The sequence below is a fragment of the Amphiura filiformis genome, chromosome 11 (assembly GCF_039555335.1).
Source record: "Amphiura filiformis chromosome 11, Afil_fr2py, whole genome shotgun sequence".
NCBI lineage: Eukaryota > Metazoa > Echinodermata > Ophiuroidea > Amphilepidida > Amphiuridae > Amphiura > Amphiura filiformis.
The window spans coordinates 13,519,995-13,541,428 of NC_092638.1; the positions used below are offsets into that span (position 1 = coordinate 13,519,995).

At 37.1% G+C, this 21,434-nt stretch overlaps 1 protein-coding gene across 1 annotated transcript in view; it reads right to left on the reverse strand.

The window, feature by feature from the left end:
• The window catches only part of LOC140164374 (katanin-interacting protein-like), a 58,822-nt gene extending 42,833 nt beyond the window's left edge, over window positions 1–15,989 (reverse strand). Inside the window, 8 exon segments of the mRNA XM_072187651.1 lie at window positions 45–212; window positions 1,097–1,230; window positions 2,711–2,774; window positions 3,459–3,583; window positions 4,100–4,260; window positions 4,902–4,975; window positions 6,732–6,790; window positions 15,805–15,989. Coding sequence (XP_072043752.1) covers window positions 45–212; window positions 1,097–1,230; window positions 2,711–2,774; window positions 3,459–3,583; window positions 4,100–4,260; window positions 4,902–4,975; window positions 6,732–6,790; window positions 15,805–15,811 — 792 coding nt within the window. The 5' untranslated portion in view covers window positions 15,812–15,989.
• Window positions 15,990–21,434: the final 5,445 nt, after the last annotated feature.

Genomic DNA, 21,434 nt, shown 5'->3' on the forward strand with positions numbered 1-21,434 from the left:
GGGATTTTCCCAATAAAATGATGGCTGCGCCAGAACATGCTTACTTTGACATCTTCAATACTCAGCAAGAGATGTTCACTGGTCTCCTCATCATCACTATCACTATCCTCCTCTTGGTGGCGTGATTTGCTTTCATGGGCAGTAGCATCTATTTCTATATCACTGTCACCATCTGAAGCACCTTCAAGGATCAAAGTCATATGTTGAGTCATCTAGAAGGAGAAGAATTCAATGTAATAATCAGTATGGGTTGTATAATGGAACATGGTCTTATCTCCAATGCCATGTGGAGGCAATTATAAGTTTTGGAACAACCTTATGGAGATAATTTTCCTTGTGGAGACACAGAGCATTGTTTCCATAAGGAAAATGTTCCACAGGGCATTGGAAATTGCTGTAATAAATTGATTGCTCCAATAAAGATAAGGTCACCAAGGGTATACCCTGTGGGGTTGTGGGTATTTTTATGGTGTGTGTGGTCCCATTGGGTATGCCCTGGAGCCAATTATGGGTTCAGGTATAACTTTATAGAGATAATTTTGCTCCATAAGGAAAAAAAATTGAAAAAATATTACAAGTGTGTGATCTCCATTAAGTGAGGTGTTTGTGTATGTGTGTGAATGCAGTGTTTATGTGGTGTGTGTCAGTGTTTGCCTGCAAATGAGGACACACACAAGATTTTCCATATTTAAACTGTGGACTTGCCTGCAAACAAGCACCATCCTCGCTTTGTAGAGGTCTGCAGTAGGTCGCAATAACATGCCAATTATATTTTACATATATATGTCTGCTATTGTGCATTGAATATAGCGACTTCAGATGGTAGGTGTATTTGGTACTGTGTATCAGCTGACACAGCTATACAGATGAAAAATCACCATTTTGGTCTTCGTTTGTTGATTAAATGTTGATTTAGATGCCCTTGTTTTGAAAGCAATACATAATGTCCGCGGATGCTGGCAAACACATACAGGGGTGTGTCTGTTTGTTGCATGAGGCATATGTTGGATCACAAGGTTTTGTTTGTTTGTTTTGGATTAGAATTAGGGAAAAGTTTTACTTATTCTTAATCATGATTATTTTTCATCACACTTACCTTTTCATAATCAAATTCTTCATCTTCATCATTTTCTTTGTCCTCCATCCCATCATCTTTACTCCTTGAGATAGACTGATCCTGTAAGCTATCATAGAGCTCAAAATCTTCAGAGTAATCTGCCTCACCATCTCCTGAGATGTCAAAATAATATTTATTCATTCATTCATTACAGGTGTATTTAAACAGCAATTTAAAGGAGTACTTTGTGATCCTAGCATCCTGTTTTTATGACGTTTTTCAGTAGATATCCACAAAAAAAAGCTTATTCCAAAAATTTCAGTTGCTACCTGATTTTGCGTTTGCGTGTTATGCATGATTATGTGTATTACACTACTCCATAGACAATGTGTTGTAATTTCGTTCTGGTGTACCAGAACGTAATTCAAATTGCATGATATTTTTGCTAAACGAATTAATCTGCAAGAAATTTTTGTACATAAACATTATGTAGCCAGAGGTTTCCAGTGGTATAAAAATCTCAAACTGGAGAAAAGTGGGGGGATGATGCTGTGGATCATGAAATGCCGTTTTAAGATCAAACAAGTAAAAAAAAACATGATTAAAATACACCTGCAATCAGTGAAAAAGATGTTGGCACACTTTGACTGTCTTTTGGTGAATCTCTGCCTCCCCCGCTCCCCCCAATTCAATGTTTGACAAAGCAATGTTGTCATCAGGTCTGTGAGACCCTCCAATATTTAGAGGTTAATAACTGCGCATCAGTTAGGCCAAAAAATAAATTGTTTGTTTGTCCATAGAGGCTTATGAAACAGTTGGGTCGGTAGGTCAAATTTTTTTTTTTTTTTACAGATATTGCACTTGAAACTGACAATTTGAAGACTGGTAAATAAGTCAAAACACACAGCACTTTACTGGTTTAACTCTTGAGATGGTTCTGCATGTTATAGGCCCCTACTGTTCATTTTCTTTACATTTTCTTTCTTTAAATTTATACTAACCACTGTTTTACAAGCACAATCAACGTAAATTTAAAATTTAAAAAAAAAAAGACAGTCGGGACCAGGGTGCAGTCGGTCGGACGTGGACAAACAAACAATTTTTTTGGCCTTATATGGAGCGCATTGTGAAAAATCTAAACATTTTGCCTTTGGAACTGAGGAATATTTTGAGGGGCTACGCCCGAGGGATATTCCGAGGTCCAAAGCAAAATGTTTAGATTTTTCACAATGCCTGACATATTACCGATGCAAAGTTATTAATCTCATTCATAACCATCACTTTCATCTCTTCACTTTACAAAATAACACAAAATTATCCTCAAAAGTTTGCAAAATAAACAATTTTTATATTTTCCTTTTCCAAAAAATCAAACAGGCTAAAACAGGACGACCAATAACAAAAGTGCTCATCACAATGTGTACAAATATGGTACTGCACAATCCAAATACGGCGGCCAATGTACGTGCAGTTTGTTTGATGCACTTCACAGCGCATGCAGAGATTACTAATATTTACGCAGGAAAAAGTACGCAATTGTGAGATACTAATGACCTGCACTTGCTTTTGCGTTTTTACAAATAATAAAATATGATTGGATCACACACATCACATATTTTCATAAGGTTATGAATGAAAGATAAGAGTACTTACTGTTTCCCCACCTAGACTTCACTCTCACTTTTTCACCTTTGTTGGTTTTGATGTCAATGGATTCCTGAAAAAAAAAACGGGCAAATTACATGAACATTGAACAATACAATGAAATTATACCAATCCTACAAATGTTTTGAGGCTTTGTACTGTAAAAGTGGAAATTTTCATGCGATTGATTTTTCGCAAAAAAGTTTCCTTACATTGGCCTATACAGAAAAGGAATATATTTGTGCATTGTTATTTTCGCGGTAGCAGCTTGGAATGCAAAAAGCGCGAAAAAAATGTAGGCTATGTAGCGCTAAAATTTCAACTTCTCACAGTTACTTGACTTTGCACCATGTATGATCCCGTTTCATAGACGTCACATCCAGCCTTGTGTCTCCTGTTAAGTACCCAAGTAGAAGTATGTGCTATCAGTATAATACTAAGCCTGGAAGTGGAGGACGCTTTATTTGCTGAGTAATAATTATTTACATTTGAGTCTCTGTGGTCCCTGATCTTTCACCTACATGTATGTAGCACATGCACTCCAATTATTGTATTATGTAATGTGAAATCAGTACACATAATGCAGAGAAGCATTAGTTACTGAAAACAATACATTTATTTGACATTTACATGTGGGCCCTAGGCACTAGTGACCTTTGACATACATGTATATGGCACATAGACATCCCTATGAATATTTTCAAACACCAGTAGCAGCATGACTGTTAAATGTAAGGCAACTTTATAACAATCATACCTTGGCCCAATTTTTTCTGTGTACTTTGCTAGGAGCTGTCTTGATGGCTCTTGGACTTCTGTCTAGCTCCCCACTAGCTTCCTCTTGATTAGGCATATGACCAATGTAAGTTCTGTGCGGCCGATCTGAAATAAATATAAGCAAAAAAGTAGATGCTTTAGACGTTAAGTGAAAAAAAATATTATTGAAAGATGGGAAAATGGTGTGCTAACTTTATTCATTCACCTCTCTGCCTTTCTGTGTGGACACATTATGGGTGATGCGTTTTCAAGGTGTTATGTGGACAGCCCTATGCTTTCAACATTCTTGTGTGGGTCATTATAGGTGATGTCAACCTACATGGATGGTGAGGTGGCGGAGTGGTTATGGCGTTGCGCTGTCGGCCATAAGAATACGATCTGTGAGAGTTCGAGCCTTGGGCGTGCCTTGGTTGCTATAAGGTTGGGAATCATGCAATTATGTTCTTTACACCTGTAAAGTGTGCTGAGGCTTATGGATCAACGTCTAGGCGTTGTGCCTGTGCGTAGCGGACTATAAATCACTGTGCCTTTTTATTTTATTTTTTTATCTTACTTTGCAAAATATAATCCACATGGACCTGAATCAAACTAGATTACAATAAAACGAAAGTCTGCCAATACCTCCAGCTGTCTTAGGTTTCTTTGCAGTTGGTCTTCTTGGAGAAAACCTTGGTGTCTCACCAAATCCCACATTGGCTCCATTTATGTACAAGGAGAAGCCTTGCTCACGTCGCTCCATCTCAATCTGCTTGTCATCTTTAGCTTTTAATTTTTTCAGTACTCTGTGTTTGAAAATAAAAACAAAACAAAGAAAAGATCAACAATCTGAACAAAGATAAATCAGAATTTAGAAATCAAAGGATGCTCTAGCAAACTGACTATTCTGGCGATCGGGGTTGTTGAATTTGACATGCTACAATCATGAATCGGCGCCATGTTTGTACATTGGACTGAATGGACATCCAGAGGGCAGTATTTTATTTTTAATTTTAATATTCAGGGATTTTTTTTTCGTGGTGATTTTCGGGAAAATCTCGGTTTGTAAAGCAATTTGGGGCAGGATCTTGCCTTTTATTTTTATAGATCTTATTTTTTGCCTTTAAAAATTGCATTTTTTGCTGGGGCTTATTTATTTTACTTGGCCTAATCACTCTCAGCCTCATGTATTGGCAACAGGCTGTATCAAAATGATTGTTACCCACCAGTTTTAATGTTTATTGAAAAGCCTGCTTCTCCCAAATGTAACATAATAACATTGGATCCTCTTTTACCATTTATACCATTTACCTACATATTATTTGAATCTTTATTGTATTTTGATACGGCAGTCTTATTAATAATCAGTGGAAACTTTCGGGTACCAATCATTTTGATACAGCCTGATCAAGTGGCCCTGGGTGTAATCCCAGACTAGTACTGTTACCTATTTTTATGTTGAAGTTTCAAGAGATACTCATCCAGTTTATCAGGTACTGCCTCTTTGGGAACTGTTGTCATCTGTTTGGAAAAACAAACAAAGAACAATGCAAAATATTAATTTAATAAGGGTAAACATAATAAGAATGAAATTATGCAATATATTCATTGTTTAACCCATTACGAATACAATTAAGTGAAAAATAAGTTGAGAAATGGACCTAAGAAAGTGAGCTAAAAAAGGATAAAATGAAAAAAAAAGTATAATACTGTATTAAAAAAAAGGAAAATTGCAAGTAAATAGACACATATTTTTCATTTCATCCTGCTTGTTCCCTTTTAGGCCCACTGCCTTTTTATTTACTATGAACTGTGGAAAAAATGAATAGCAATACACAGGTCTGGAAACATTCACCATCTCAATGAGCTTATTTATTAGGTGCACCCCTCAGTCAGTTATTTTTAGGTATGCATCAGAGATAAAGTAAATACAGTAACCACTCTTGTACTGGTAGAATTGGGCTTTTTTTTAAAACAAAATATGATTTTGATTCACTGTAACAGTTGAAAAACAAAACTTAAAAATCTTTTCTTCTAGGAAAACAATCAATTATTTTTGATAAAATCAAAATGTTGATACTTTGATTACTGTACGGTCTTTTAAAATAATCGATTATGGTACTTAAACTTGATTTTAAAAATAAATCGATTACTTTCAATTGATCAAAATATTTGCCCAAGCCTGCAGGGTAGGGGTGCTAATTAATACAGATAGGGGAGATTGGGGTTAGTTGGAACGCGGGGTAAGTTGAAACATTGTATTTTTTTCCGACACAAAAAATTAATTTGGTAAAATACTGGCACCTAGTAATAGGTATTAGTAAGGGTCATCCACCAAATTAGTAACAGCACTGATGCCCCACCAGTGTTGGCTTGGGAAAGGAATATCTGTTTTTGACTTACTGACTAATTTTATACCCCTCAGAAAAGATGCATTATCTCCATGTTGTTGAAGATTCAGGGTTTTTTTTGAGTATCATAAGCACTAGTAGTAAGTCCCAGAATAATGTTAAATAAAAGTTTTATTGTATTTCTTATTTTGTGTAATGAACTTTGAAATGTAAAAATAGGCATCGGGGTTAGTTGAAACTTTTGAGGTGGGGTTAGTTGACACGTGAAAATCGCATAGAAAAATATGGTTAAAAATTTGACTTTTTAAAAATTTGTAACATGTTTACCATTTCTTCAATATTGCTTTAATATGGTTAAAAAGCAATAATACAAACAAAAAGTGCACACAGAAAGTACATTTTATAATATTTTAGGCTTCTCATATTTTGGTCCATGGTGACACTCATCACCTTGTGTCCAAAGTATTGACCCGCACTCCACATATTTATTTATTCATTTTTTCACACTGATTGTATGTTAAAGGGTGCCTTCAAGGGAAGTATAACCCTAACAACACAATAATAATTATTTTGAAATTTTTACAAGCCATGTTTCAACTAACCCTACCCTATGTTTCAACTTACCCCAGGGGTGGGGTTAGTTGAAACACTTTTTTTCAAATTGGATTATATGAATAATCATAAGCAGGTCCAATAAAGTTTAAGCCTGTATTTGTAGCATGTATGTATATGTTTATACTGATATGGTTAGTGTTTCTTGAAAGTAATCGGTTTGCGTTAAAAAGACGATTTTGTGAAAAATGTTTCAACTAACCCCAATCTCCCCTACCCCTCTATCCCAATTCATTTATTAAGAGTTTGGATGAAAACCATATTTTTCAAATTCTAAATAAATAATTCATGCAATTTCAAAATAATTAGCTTACCTGATCACTGGGTAGTTGCATGGGCACATCACTTTGACTCCATTTCTTTCTATGTTCACCTAAATTATTCAAAAACCAAAAGTGAAAGCATCAATGGTATGCTCAATTAAAAAATTATCATGGCATGAGGCTGGACTTTAGCTGAATCAGGTTGACTTGGACTGGGGGCAGGGGCAGTCCCCCAAACTTATCTGACTTGAGGGGCCTGGCCTGGCTCCCTCATAATGTGCCCTGTGTCACATGTCTGGGTCCCGGGGGGCCACTCATGGATTTAGGGTGGTTTTGAAAAGCAACATTAGGATCCGCGGATCCACGATTAGGGTCTAAAAACACTCATTTTAATGGAAGAAGAGGTGGTTTTTTTAAAGAATGATCCTCGCTTAAGCTGAATTTATACTCAATCGCCGAGCGATTGCGATTAAACGCTTTTGAAAAGCGATGGGCAATCGCCGAATTTTGCGATACATCGCTCGTCGCTTTTGCATTTATACTTATCACAGCGATTGCAGACGACAATTAAAATATTCTAAATGCGGGGAATAAAATGCCACAAAATACATTTTTAAAACATCAGTTGGTGTCAATAATTATTGCTTTGAATTAATTCGTCCCCAAAAATTAATAATCAAGAGAGGTAAACTAATTAGCAAAATAATAGATCCAGATGGTTGTTTATGATTGGTTGACGCATTCACGTGTCAAGCGATATCGCTGGGAAGTTGAGATTTCTTCAACTTGCAAAAGCGACGTCGTTTTTTGCCTCTGCGATTTGAATCGATTGATCGACAGCGCTCTGGAAATGTAAGTAAACATTGAGCATGCGTGAAAATCGCTTTTCTGCAAAAGCGATTGAGTATAAATTCAGCTTTAGTGTGTTTTTATTTCAGTCAAATCCTTGTTTAGGGTTAGTTTGCCAAAATTTTGATATCCTCATTCCTCGCTTAGGGTCATTTTTGAAAGTCAATTCATGCGGAAAATTTGATATTTTTGATATTTAACAGTACTCGAAGTAAACTTTATAAATCTGATGATAAAAAGTGCATGTAGGTGGGATGAAAAGCCGATGATCAATTGAAAATTTTGACCTTTCGTATTGAAGATACCGGTATGGATTTTTTTCCCAAAACACTATACCTAGCATATGGAAAAAAAAAGTAAATTCATGACTCGATCACTGGCACACTGCACTGCTGGCTCCCTATTCACTCGGTCGGACATCCGGGAATATTGTCCCCTTCGTCCCCTTTGCACAAACGTGCGCATAGCAACCAGCTCGAGAAAGGGGAACTGCACATGCGCACACTGTAGGTATGACAGGGAAACCTCAGTTAACACATTTGCTAGTCAGTCAAAATGGCCTAAACCGGCAATACAAATTTACATTGAAATTTAAAAGAACCGCTTGCTCAAGGAAACCTTCATAAATATGTTGTCTATACTTCACTTGACCCAAATATATGATTTTTTTGGTGATGAGAGACTAGCACATGGAATTTCAGAGGATTTGGGGATTTTGATAGCAGTTCCATTAAAAAAGCTGCTATCGTCATGAGACTAAGATCTAGAAACACCCCCGTAATGCTGTTTTGGGGAATTTTCAGAATCTTTTTCATGAAAGTCAATCTTTGACTAGATGTAACTTTGCTACGGAAAGTGCTATGACAAAAAGGTTTTCAATATTGGCTTTCTTTACGAGTCAAGGGCTTTAATTTGATATAAAATGAATTAAATGATGCAGTTTGATGGCAAATTTGAATTCACCTGGCATACCTACACACTGGTTTTACACAGAGGATGTTTAAAGACATTCCCACAACCCAATGGGGTTTCTGACCTTGTATGTCTGGCTTTTGTACACATATGGTACAGTTGATCATGCCTTGCATTGGAATTGTGTGCAAATATCTGGTGTTTTCATCCTATTATTTAACATTCATAACATCGAGACTTAGGAATAAAATTAATGCAGTGGGACAATATGAATGTTTCCTGTAAGAAAATCAAATATCAGTCCTAAGTCTCAACTATTAGCTTGTTGGCTGCAGTTTTAAAATGACCATTTTGTGTGTGTGGCAATGGGGACTTTGCCTTTAAAATTAGGTTATATTGATCAAATTTCCCAATCATAGTGCATTGTAGGAATGCCTTTAAGCCTCCTCTGGGTTTTACAAGGCTATTTCACCTTTGACTGACTTGTGACGTCAGCCCGACCAAGAGAATATAAAAATTTTAATTTACATTTAATTAAATAAAAAATAGACCCAGATTAGCAAATGGATACACTATAGTCAAAATAATAAATTCTCGATCATAAGATTAAGAGGATGTACCTTCTACGTCAGCGTATTTTTCATAGAATAAACACGATCGCCCGACCTGCATGACCGAACCATGACCTGTCCTTGCCTAGCAACGACCGCGTGATTGGTTAATTCTCAAAAGCTGTGTTTGCGCTGTAAGCGCCGGTCTTTGCGTAGTACGCTCGGCGCAAATAACTGTTACTGTGCGTTCCCAAGTTGGCTCTCATGATCGAGAATTTATTATTTTGGCTATAATGCAAATTTTGAAATATCTCATGATCTTAATGCCGGAGTCATATACACGCAACCAGGGTTCCCGTTAAGGATTTTAAAATGTGCGTCATGTGTGACGCAAGTTTGCTGACAAGGTTGAAAAAACTTGCGTCCAGACATATTTTTGTGCGTCCATCTGAAATTCACGATCAATCATACTGGGAAACGCCGCGGAATTTCATGGTCAGAACGGCAGCCCCTTGTTGCTAACACACGTACCCGTACCCCGGGTCTACACTTCATCAAATGTTGCTTGTTAAAATAAAATAAAAGTGCATTTTTGCCATGATATTCCATCTCCAGTCGCTATGATAATTTTTGTCATTTCTGTGTCAGTTTTGGTCGGAAACGTGGTCAGAAACAGCTGCAAAAACATTCGCCAAGTTTCGTACTTTTACTTCCGGGTTTCTTTAATTTTAAAACGTGTTGTTGATGATATAAAAGCTAAAACACGCGCTACCACAAATAATACAAAAAAAGATTATCATTTGGATTTTGTCTTTAAAATTGCTTTTATTCATCGTAACAATAATACTAATACAGGAAACATAGATTATTTATGAGAAAATAAACTTAAAACATTAAAAACTGAATATTGTCAGCTTGTGATAAATAATTAAATAAAACAGCAACTGCCACGGTGCATACGTCATCACTCCAGCAAAGCATCAATGGGGACTTTCCCATCAAACAACGATCGTACGGAAAGCTTGCAAAAAGTGCACGATTTCCTGACGTTGCATTTACAAATATTGCAGAATATACTACAATTCTAAGCAGGTGGGTCAAAATTTTGGGGCTTTTATTATCTTAAAAATATAAAAGAATAAAAATGTCTTATTTTTATCATCAATTAAAAAAATGATTAAATTTCGAAGTTTTGTCTGTGTCCACATTAGGTATAATACAAAAAAAATTGAACTTTTTTTGATTCTCATCAAAGTAATCTCATATTAAAGAGCTAAATGAAAGAAAACTGATGAGGCATAAATGAATGTCATACGACATGTGGTTGCGGATATATGCTAATTTGAATGGCTCAATTTTTCAGCCAATTTTCTGTACAAACTTTTTGTGCATGCACATATTAAAATGCTTTATAGGCCTATACGGTGCATTGTGAGTACACAATTTTAAGAAACAAGAACTGTCTTGCTATTTACTGGTACTGAACTGTAAATGTAATCCTAGATTGATTGAATTTGTATTGATGTGAACATTAAGGGCCTATCATTTTCTTTGGAATGGGGGGGTCCCAAATATACAGGGGGGTCATAATTTTTGGAAAGAAAAAATACGGGGGGTCATAAAATTGTTGATGACCAAAATGTAGGGAGTCGCGAGATGACCACCGTGCAGATAGTGTGTTTATCTTATTCAAAAAGACTGAATACAATTTTAGCCTCTTCAGGGGTACATGTAAGGTGTATCAGTGGGTGGTGGGGAGGGGGTCATAAAATTTTGTTGCGAAATAGGGGGTCATAATTTTATTGATGCCCACTTTTTGTAATTTGGGAGCCCCGCAGAAAATGATAGCCCCCTAATATACAAATGAACATGTATGAGTAACATTTTGTTTTATTTCTGTTTTTTGATGCAGATTCCAGGTTTGACAGAGGATGGAAACCAGGGACTGTCTTTTGGAATTTGCAGGAGAGCATTAAATAGCTCTTCTGAAGCCTTCAAGAGCTGTTTAGAATATTTACAATAAAATGTAATGAGAGAATGGTCAACTAAGGAAAGCTAAAAATCACTCTCCTATATCCGATTTAAGGAGAGCAGTAGAGAGCGATTGCTCTCGCTCTCCTCAAAAGGCAGTCCCTGGGAAACTACAGTGAGGGCCAACAGCAAATTATGCAAAAATAAAGAAAAACTTATTCAAAAAGATGAAATTTGTGTTGAAGTGTCTTATTTTTTTATTTTTTTTGTCATTGAAAAACTCACGGTTTTGATACTACCCACCCAAGTACACCTTTTCACTGATACAAGGAGGGAGGGGGGGGGTAATTTGTTTCTTTAAAATGTTTAATTATTATAAGCACTTGCTGATGCATTCACCCCCTCCCCCACAAAAATGTTTTTGAGCAGGCACCCTTTGGAGCACTGGCTGGCGCATGCTCCCTATTCTGAGGATCATTGCGGAAACTCGAGGGCCAGTTCACTTGATCATCAGAAGGGGGTCACTCCTGCTCAAGTATGAACCCCCTGCCCCCAGCTTAAGTTTTGGCTTTGAGCAGGCACCCTTTGGAGCACTGGCTGGCGCATGCTCCCTATTCCGAAGATCATTGCGGAAACTCGAGGGCCAGTTCACTTGATCATCAGAATGGGGTCACTCCTGCTCAAGTATGAACCCCGCCCTTTCCCCCAGCGTAAGTTTTGTTTTTGAGCAGGCACCCTTTGGAGCACTGGCTGGCGCATGCTCCCTATTCCAAAGATCATTGCGGAAACTCGAGGGCCAGTTCACTTGATCATCAGAATGGGGTCACTCCTGCTCAAGTTACCCCCCCCATGACGTAGCGTCATACATGTAGGAGAATCGCCCCCATCAATTTGAACATCTAGAAAATCAAATAGGAAAATGACCAAAAAACGGCATGTGTCCACCCAGTGTCCGATTTACAAATTTTTTCCTACCTGCACTGGTGCATGTACCCCAAAATTTCTACATGCACAGCAAAAAGTGTGCATGCACCAAAATTAAAGCAAACATAAAATCACATTGAATCACGATCATTGTCAGTTAAGCTTGTAATAATATTCCCGGCTCCACTGTCATTGTTATTTTTATGCCGATCACTCGCCGATTTCTTAGCCAAAACACTGGATGCTGTGGCTTCATCTGTTCTAATACTAGTCGCCGACGAGGTGCACGATTTCCAGAATGATGCAAGTGTTTTTTGAGCTATTTCCTTTTTTGCTGGACATTATTATGATTATTTTCCGTACGTAAACAAATATTTCCCACGGTTTAAATTCCGGTTCTTTTTTTTCAATGAAATGAAAATGACAGCTTCTACATGTGCGAGGGTATCGGGAATTGGTGGATGACGTCACATTACGCTAGCCCCTCTAAGGGAAGTCATATTCTCGGACCAGACTGTATGTGGCTATCTCGAATGTTCGTTAGGATCGACAAGTATCAGACCGACGCAAACTGGCTGTGTAGGAGACTAGGGAAGTCAATGAAAAAAAAGTGACAGTTCTCACGTGATAGGGGTATCGGGAATTGTCAATTGCGCGAGCCCTTCTAATGAAGTCAGGATGTTGCGCTAAAAATAGATTGGGTTTTTCCAAATCGGACTGACTGCTTGTTTACTTTTGTATATTGCCTTGTCATATCGCTAGCGCTAAAATCGTACATGCACGCGTGCAGGCAGGTAGTGAAAAGCTGCATGCACAGAGGGAATGTTACATGCACTGGTGCAGGTATGCAGGTGGTAAATCGAACACTGTGTCCACCCACCCCCCGGCCATCATACCCGATGTGCCCACAGTCATTCATGCATCTATCATAGCAAAAATCTGCTAGCGCTAAGCATGATGGGATAGGAATAGGAAAGGTCCAAATTTGCTTCTTCCCCCGACTCTAGTCGGCACAGAATGAGAATCTATCCCAGCATCCACAGCATGAGCCCATATACGGTCACGTGTCATATGGTGGGGCATATTTGCGTTACAAACACTGATTTTGATCATTTGTCTTCATTTTCATTTAAATTGATGCATGTCTAAAACTATACATCTCAAACCAACAAAACTATACATTTTTGGAAAGCTAAATGTTCCAAGGAATCCAACAATGCAAAATTGATGTTGGTATACAGGGTGTGTAAGAAAATATATAGGGTGATATCATGAAAAAAAAAAAATTTACTAGAAAATTGATAATTTATTGCATTTGCTACTGATATGGAATACCTCTAATGTAATCTAATTTTGTGGCAGGCAACACTATGAGCTTTAATAAAATGTATACTTTTACTATGTTATGATTGGCCAAAGTGGTGATACAGGGTGTGAAAATGTACATAACTTTACGCGCAAATGTTGATTACATTTTTGAAAATATTTTCTTTAGAGTGTATCCTACATTTATTTTAACTGCATATTTGGATTCCCTGGGTAAAATGCTTTCCAAAAATGTATACGGTCGTGCGCCATGAATTGGGGGCCAAATGCGTTACACACTAAAAAATTGAGCAATTTACATGTTTTTGTACTTAAACTGATCTAATTCATAAACTGTTCATCAAAACCCTATAAAATTATATATCACTGTAAAGCTTAGAGTACCAGGAATACACACATACAAACAATAGGTCAATATACAGGGTGCCACAAATGTCATATAGGGTGGAAAGTTGAATTTTGGTTCAAAAAGTATACTATTTTGTTTCTCTCTTATTTACTAACATAAACACCTGTTCTGCTAAAACCTTTTTAGATGTGCTAATAACATTGTAGGCTTTCAAAAAATGCAAACTTGTAATGATGAGTTATGTTGCCTACCTGAGATACAGGGTGTTCAAAAGTTGTACATAATTTCAATGATTTTTATTACATTTTCAATCACAACTTTTTTCCTCCATGCCCCACACAAAAACCAGTGGCATATTTGAATTCCTTATCAAATTTCCATCCAAAAAATGTTAACTTTTACAGCAGTGGGGTAATTCTTTCAAGAAATATGACCTTCAGAACATTTCGGCGCATAAATGAATACTTTACACAGTAACGTACAAGAAAAGCCTAGAACCAATGGCACAAAATGCAGCACACTTGCAACAAATGAACTTAGCTTGGAGTAAAACTGGTCACATTTCAAACTAGACATAAATACCAAAACAATGGTACATAATCCATCTCAATACTTTGCTGGGTTATGAAGTTGCAGTAAAAAATATATTTGTGAGCCGCTAAAAATCAACATTCCCTATACTTTAACACATGCCTCAACCGTAGGATCCTCAACCGTAGGATCCTCCACCCCTGACTTCACATTGTTTGAATTGCAATATCTCAAGAAGTAAATAAAGTGTGAAGTTCTTTCTTTCCACAAGTTGAGCTAGATAAATAAGCAACAAAATGAGACCAAAACTGAACAGTACCCCTCTCCATTCTTGAGATCTGGGACAAAACGTCCCAAATAAAATGAAAAAATGTAACGCCTCCACCTTTTCCTATACCCCAATTCATGACGCACGACCATACTTTTCCTATCTTAGGGTGTATAATTCTCAAGTAACAACAATTTAAATCCAAAACGCATGTTGTGACTGAAAATCTTGGCATTTGTGTGTAGTGAATAGGGAAAAATTGTGGGTCTTGTGACTTGCGGTTCTCAGTGAGTACTTGAAAACATGAAATAGATCAAACTAATAGTTGAATATGAATAATGAATGAACAAGCTTTGATTTGAGATATGATTTGCATGTATAGCACAGAATTTGGCAATGATAAAATTTAAAATTCAAAAAGATATCATGTTTCCACAACATTTCTCATAGAGATTGCACATACTCCTCTACCGCTTATCCTCTACCGCTTATCCTCCAGGTTTATCCTCGTTAACATTTTAATATTTTTCACTAATTAAACAAATGATAATTTCAAATTGTGAAACATATTTGAAAAGTAGAATAATCAAGCTGTATAATGAGCCCAAACTTTATGCAATTGGACAAAGAATAGCTACATACCAACAAGTTAAATCTGGAAGAGGAGAGAAAAATGTAACACCTCCCACTATTTTGGGGTCCCACCATATAACACATGACCATACGCAAACCATGCCGGGTTAAACATGTTCACTCACTGGCAAAAGTCGTCGAATTCGTACTACACAAAGTCCCCAGTTCACTCACTTTTTGCGTAAGGCATCCATCCAATCTTATCAAACCAAACATTTTTATGTACAAAAAACTACCTTTATTCACCGCGTGCTCCATTTAACTTACCGCTCAACTCCGTTATTTAGATATTTGGAGAGTAATTTCCGAAAAAATTAGATCGAAATCGTCACTTTCAAACCCACTAGAAAGTCGCCAAAATTTGCCGCGACCACGCGAATCATCTGACCTCTTCCGGGTTATGATCAAGTTCAACCTTTTGACTTGACCTTGTAAGCTTTGGAACTGTTTTTAACTCGATCTAATTCCCCTCAAAATTTTTTTCAAAAACATCGCCATAAAATTTACTACCGGTAATGAATTTTCAAAATTTTCCACATGGACATAAAATACCATTACTTGATTAGCCATCCCATGTGAATTTGCTTCCAAATTTGTAAAATACGCGTCTGGACGCAATGAAGCACACTAACGGGAAGCCTGCACGCAACGGGCTACAACTTGAAAACTGCAATAAGAACTATATTTATTTTTTAAATAATTACAAACTATTAACTGGGACTGGGTTCCAAATTATGAAGCCTTGGCATCACTGGCCATATAGCGTTCCTGGATACGTCAATCGTCATGTAATTTTGGCTTGATACTTACGATCCATGGTCGATGTGCTTCTTTGCAAAATACGCTCATTTGTTTCCTTTTATTCAGCTACCACACCAACATAAAACTGGTGAGCAAAACACTACATTTGAAAATGATTTGAGGCACAGAATAAATCATTTCATGTTGATCGAATCCTTTCGTGTTTTCAGTTTTTGGTATGCAAGATATTTCGCTGGTTAACTGTGGCAATTAAATAACCCAACAGTAGAATTTTCCTTTTGCCGTAGGAGCTTATTCAGACACAGGAACCATATTTTTCACCTGTCATTCAATTAAGCTATGCGAAAGATTGTCGACTAGCTTAAACTCAATGGCGTAACAAGAACCAGGGGAGGACTGCTCCGGGGACTGCTCCTCCGGAGAAATATTTTCAGGATAAATTTCGAGACAGAAAATCCACTAGAAAATCATAAAAAGACAATATAAGCATGCTATAGCAAAATTGTCACTGGGTGACAGGCCGTAACCAGGGGGGGGCTGGGGCGGCCTGTCCCAATCCCAAAATCACTGGTCCCTGGCCCAAAAGTCCCATTTGCGAGCGAAAAAATTGGGGGTTTTGTGCCTTTTTGGTCAAAAATGGTCCAATTTTTGGAAAAAAAAGTCCACTTTTTCAAAATCCGCCGCCCCCACCAGTCCAAAAACAAAAAGTCCATATTTTGATAAAAAAACATCCACTTTTTCAAAATCAGCCCCCCCCTCCCCCAAATAAATTCTATTTTTTATGCGTAGCAAAATCTGCTGTCAAAATATCTCTTGGTATATTTGACACATTTCAGTGTGTTAGGCTATAATCTATGACAGATTAAATGCTATTCAATTCCAAAATTTTGTAGCAAATTTAAAATTGAGTAGCATTATTTTGCTTCACCAAGCCACTAATACCAACGCTGATGTTGACCAACAAACCTGATCAATCTATTTAGTGAAGATATTTTTGGTGTTCAATACGAAAGGTCAAACTTTTTATACGATCGTCGGCTTTTCCTCCCAGCTACAAAAACTTCACTTTAAGTACATATTTAGATTTATACAATTTACTTCGAGAATTGTTAATTTTTTTTAATATAAATTTTTAATCATTTGCCATAATATGTGTATGCCAAAAAATAGTTTGGTTGCCCTTCAAAGACAAAAATTTGGAGGGTCGGTAGGTCGATCATTTTTTTTCATTGGCTCTTCCTTGATTTTTCCTCCATTTTAAAAAGGATAGTATTGACAAATGCTTGATCATTTTATGGTAAAAAATTGTGTGTTTTTAGACTGGATTTAAATGGAAATACTTTTAATTAATATGCCTTTAATAAATGAAATAAGTGAATAACAAATATAAAATGTCCTTCTACTGTCCAAATTTAAGGATTCTCCTAAAAAAGTGATTGGGGGAAAAACCGACCCAAGATTGCTAATTTTTGGGTCGGTCTCTGGGGGCAAACAAACATTTTTTGGCCTTGTATTGCAAATTTAAAAAAAAAATTGATATCAGAAGGACATTTATTCCTCGTATTCAAAATGCAATGTCTCATGTGTTCTCAGGTCCCACAAAAATAAGTGATAACCATGATAACGTCGCTATGCGAGCCCTTAAGAAAATCTATATACATTATGGCTTTAAATTAGTTTTTTAAAGGGACGGGACTTTGTTAGAAACATTAAGATGGGATAGGCAAACAAATTTTGTCATGCCGAGGGGAGGGGTAAGATTTTTGGCATCGAGCAAAAGTGGAAGGGGCAAGCATTTTGGGCTGGCCATTTTGACATTTCCACGACAAAAATGTAATAATTTTAATGCCAACATTACATGCCATGGGTCAATGATCACTGGGCCAAAATTGAAACAATTAACCTAAAACCATGCAGGTATAAGATGCACGTGACTTCGGGCCCCCTAGCCTCAAAGTGGTCTCAAATTGTTTCGACTGGAACGTCATTTTATTGAAACAAGTAGGCCTAACGTATTTGATTAGGTTTTGTTCAAATTTGAAAACCTGCACGACATTGAAAGATTGAAAATGAAAGCTTGAATGTAAGATGATGCTCGGTACTTGTAAATATCTGTTTTCGTTAATGTTGATATAAATGTTGCATAAAGAATTCCATCTGGCTTTAAAAATTTCTCCCACACATTAATGTTTTTGGAATATTTCCAAGAAATTGTAATGCAATGAATCTTTTTTAAAACTTCAACATTAATGTTGCATGGTATCAAAAATCACACGTAAAGCTGTCAGCACTTGTTCATTGTCAATTTGTCATTCTTGACTCAAATGTTCTTTGGAAAGTTAAAATATAACATATATTTGCACAACCTAAAGAATTAAAGTTAGAAAGCTTCCAATTGCAGAAATCAAAGTTTTCTCGGACAAACTGTTATTCATCTTCAGTGAAAACAGTGGACTAATTTAATGAGACACATAACCTTTAATTTAGGAAGCGGTGAGCGAGTATAAAAAAGCGACTGTTGATCAAACTTTGAATGAACTGCATTGATGCGCCTATGTAATTGTTTATTTCTTTGCAATCATTCAGCTGAATCAAGCAAAATTTTCCTATGCACAATAAAATAGGCTATGCGCTACATTTTAAATTATTTGATTTTGATGTCTAGCTACGTTCAATTTTATTCACTCGGTAATTTTTTCTGGGACACCCTGTATAAGTCATAATGTTGTGCTTGCCGGAGACTCCCTTTAACCTGCAATTTTCCCCTCTAATTTATTTCTCCCTTCCCTTCTTTTTGGTTTTGGTGACGGTGATTTTAGAGGTGCATAGCACATGTTCGCTCCAGCCATTCACTGGACTTTTTTTCATGTTACTTTTATGATATTATATTGTGTTATTCTTGATGTAACTTATGTGCAATACTATATTTTTGTAATTTTGTGACTGTGGTATAAAGTTAAATAAATAAATAAATAAATAAATAAATAAATAAATAAATAAATAAATAAATAAATAAATAAATAAATAAATAAATAAATAAATAAATAAATAAATAAATAAATAAATAAATAAATAAATAAATAAATAAATAAATAAATAAATAAATAAATAAATAAATAAATAAATAAATAAATAAATGAATAAATGAATAAATAAATAAATAAATAAATAAATAAATAAATAAATGCTATATATCAGGTATTTCGTTAGTATCGTTACGGGTAACATCCCAAAGGTCAAGATGGTCAAGGAAATTAGGAGCTGTGCAAATTGCAATCATTAGCACCCTTCCACCCATTTCGAACGGCCCGCCAAAATTGCTTGCCCCCCCCCTCTCGGCCAGTCGGCCTGCCGAAAATCGCTTGCCGCCCCCTCTCTGCCTGCCAAAAAATCTTTGCTCCCCCCCCCTTTACACATGCCAAATTTACCCCCGGGAATTTACCTAGGTGGGGGGGGGGTACACCCCCCACCCAGGTTTTATAATCCTGCAGTTCTTCCGCTGGCAACAAATTGAAAATGCATATGTCCTTTTGCTCATCTATCAGTTCTTGAACCCCAATATATATATATATTCATTGAATAACCTGACAATTTGGGTACAAAAAACTCATACTCTCTAACTGGAGGTCACAAAGTTATATATTTGGTATTCCCTGTTCTCAGTTCTGCCTGAGTTGAGTTGCTCAAAAGGGGTCAATGGGTCAGGCTATACAAGGAATATTATAAATCATTCAGGCTGTGCAATAATTATGAGCCCTGGGGGAGGGTAAAATTGGGGGGGGGGGGCAACCAATTTTTGGCAAGCCGAGAGGGGGGGCAAGCGATTTTGGCACGCATTCACGGGGCGCCTTTTAACAAAACGCTCTAAAAGGCTTAGGAAAACGGTACGGAAACGCTTAAATATGCAAATTTTCCTGCTCGCTACGCTCGCAACATACATCTAGACCATTTAAAGTTTGGAATTTGGGATCCCAAAATTTTGGCATGTTCAAGGGGGGGGCAAAGAATTTTGGCGGGCCGAGAGGGGGGCAAGCAATTTTGGCAGGCCGAGAGGGGGGGCAAGCGATTTTTGGCGAGCTGTTCGGAAATTTTACCCCCCCGGGGGGGCTGATAATTATTGCACAGCCCCTTATATGTGATGCGATCAAGCAAAATCAGTCCGAAATCGGAAATATTGATTTTGAGATATAGCCAAACAAAGGAAATATTTCCTTTCGTTTCCTTTTGTTTTGTAAGCTCTATAATTGCTCATATCTTTGGAACTGTATGTTGAATTTCAATGGGGCTTTCTGCATGATCCAGCTTTGTAAATGCTTTTTACTGTCCTATAAGAAACTGAAATTTAATCCGAGTTCCGACTGATTTTGCTTGATCGCATCACATATCGTTTGGGTCTCTAGAGACCCCCAAACAAAATTTTGTGTACACATTTGACTTGCTATAAAAATTTCTATTGAGGGTTAAAGTATGAAACCCAAGTTGATGTCATGGAAATTTGTTTTGCCTTTGTTTACTAGAGGCTGTTCCTCTGTGGTAATAGTGTGTGTTAGAACCTGCGAGGGTTAATTAATATTGTGGGCAGTCTCAGTGGGCGAATTTCTCGACGGGTGGCTTAGCAATTGGCTTGTCTAGCCTCAAATTATTTAAGCAAGTATTTGTTCTTTCCTGTAGCTACTTCAATAGCTTTTCAGTCAGTGCCCCAAACATTTGTAGATCATGGGTTTTGATTTGGTTTCTAAAATTTAATGATGTCTTTTCCAAAATTGCACATATTTGCTAACAAATCGCGGCTTTACAGGCATACTTGTAGTATGTCTTTTTGAATTTGTACCCATTTTGTGGGACAGGGACAAATAGCATGGAGGTTTACTAAATATTGGCTAATCCAGCCAGGGTACAATTAGAGCTGAAACTATCAAAATCAAGGGTCTTTCGGAGCTCTATTTTGGTCAAATATAGGGGTCTTTCGGAGCTGCGAAATCCAAAAAGGGGGGTCTTTTCGGGGGAACATACCCGTATGACAATTTGTGTTAAGTGCCCCCCGAGTCAATGAGGGGTGTGACCTATTATTCGTCAAGCCCTAGTGTCAGGCACTTGTGCCGATCTCGACCAAACTTGAAACTGCATTTTTTTAAATATGGGACCCCCTCCCATCCGATGAAAATGATAGCATGATGAGGAATCGAGGGCAGTCATTATTATTTTTTGTTATTTTTGTGGTCATCTTGTGACTCCCTACATTTTGGTCATCAAAATGTTATGCCCCCCCGTATTTTTTTTCTTTCCAAAATTTATGACCCCTGTATATTTGGGACCCCTCCTCCTCAAACTCAGTGACACCAAACCTCACAACCAGGGGAACATTTTGCAGGGGGTCAGGTCATAGATCATGCAGAGGTCAAATCTTAGAAATGCTGCATTTTCTGGCCATATGTAAGGGGTACGGGGCTCAAACTCAGTGACAATAAACTTGATGACAAGAGTAACATTTGTTTGGAACATTTTGCAGGGGTCAGGTCAAAGGTCAGTTGGGGTTAAATCTTCGAATTTCAATATCTGGACATCTGTAAGGGGTACGGGGCTCAATCTCGGTGACAACCTCATGACAAGGGGAACATGTTGGAACATTTTGCAGGGGTCAGATCAAAGGACATCACTCTGGGGCCAAATCTTAGAAT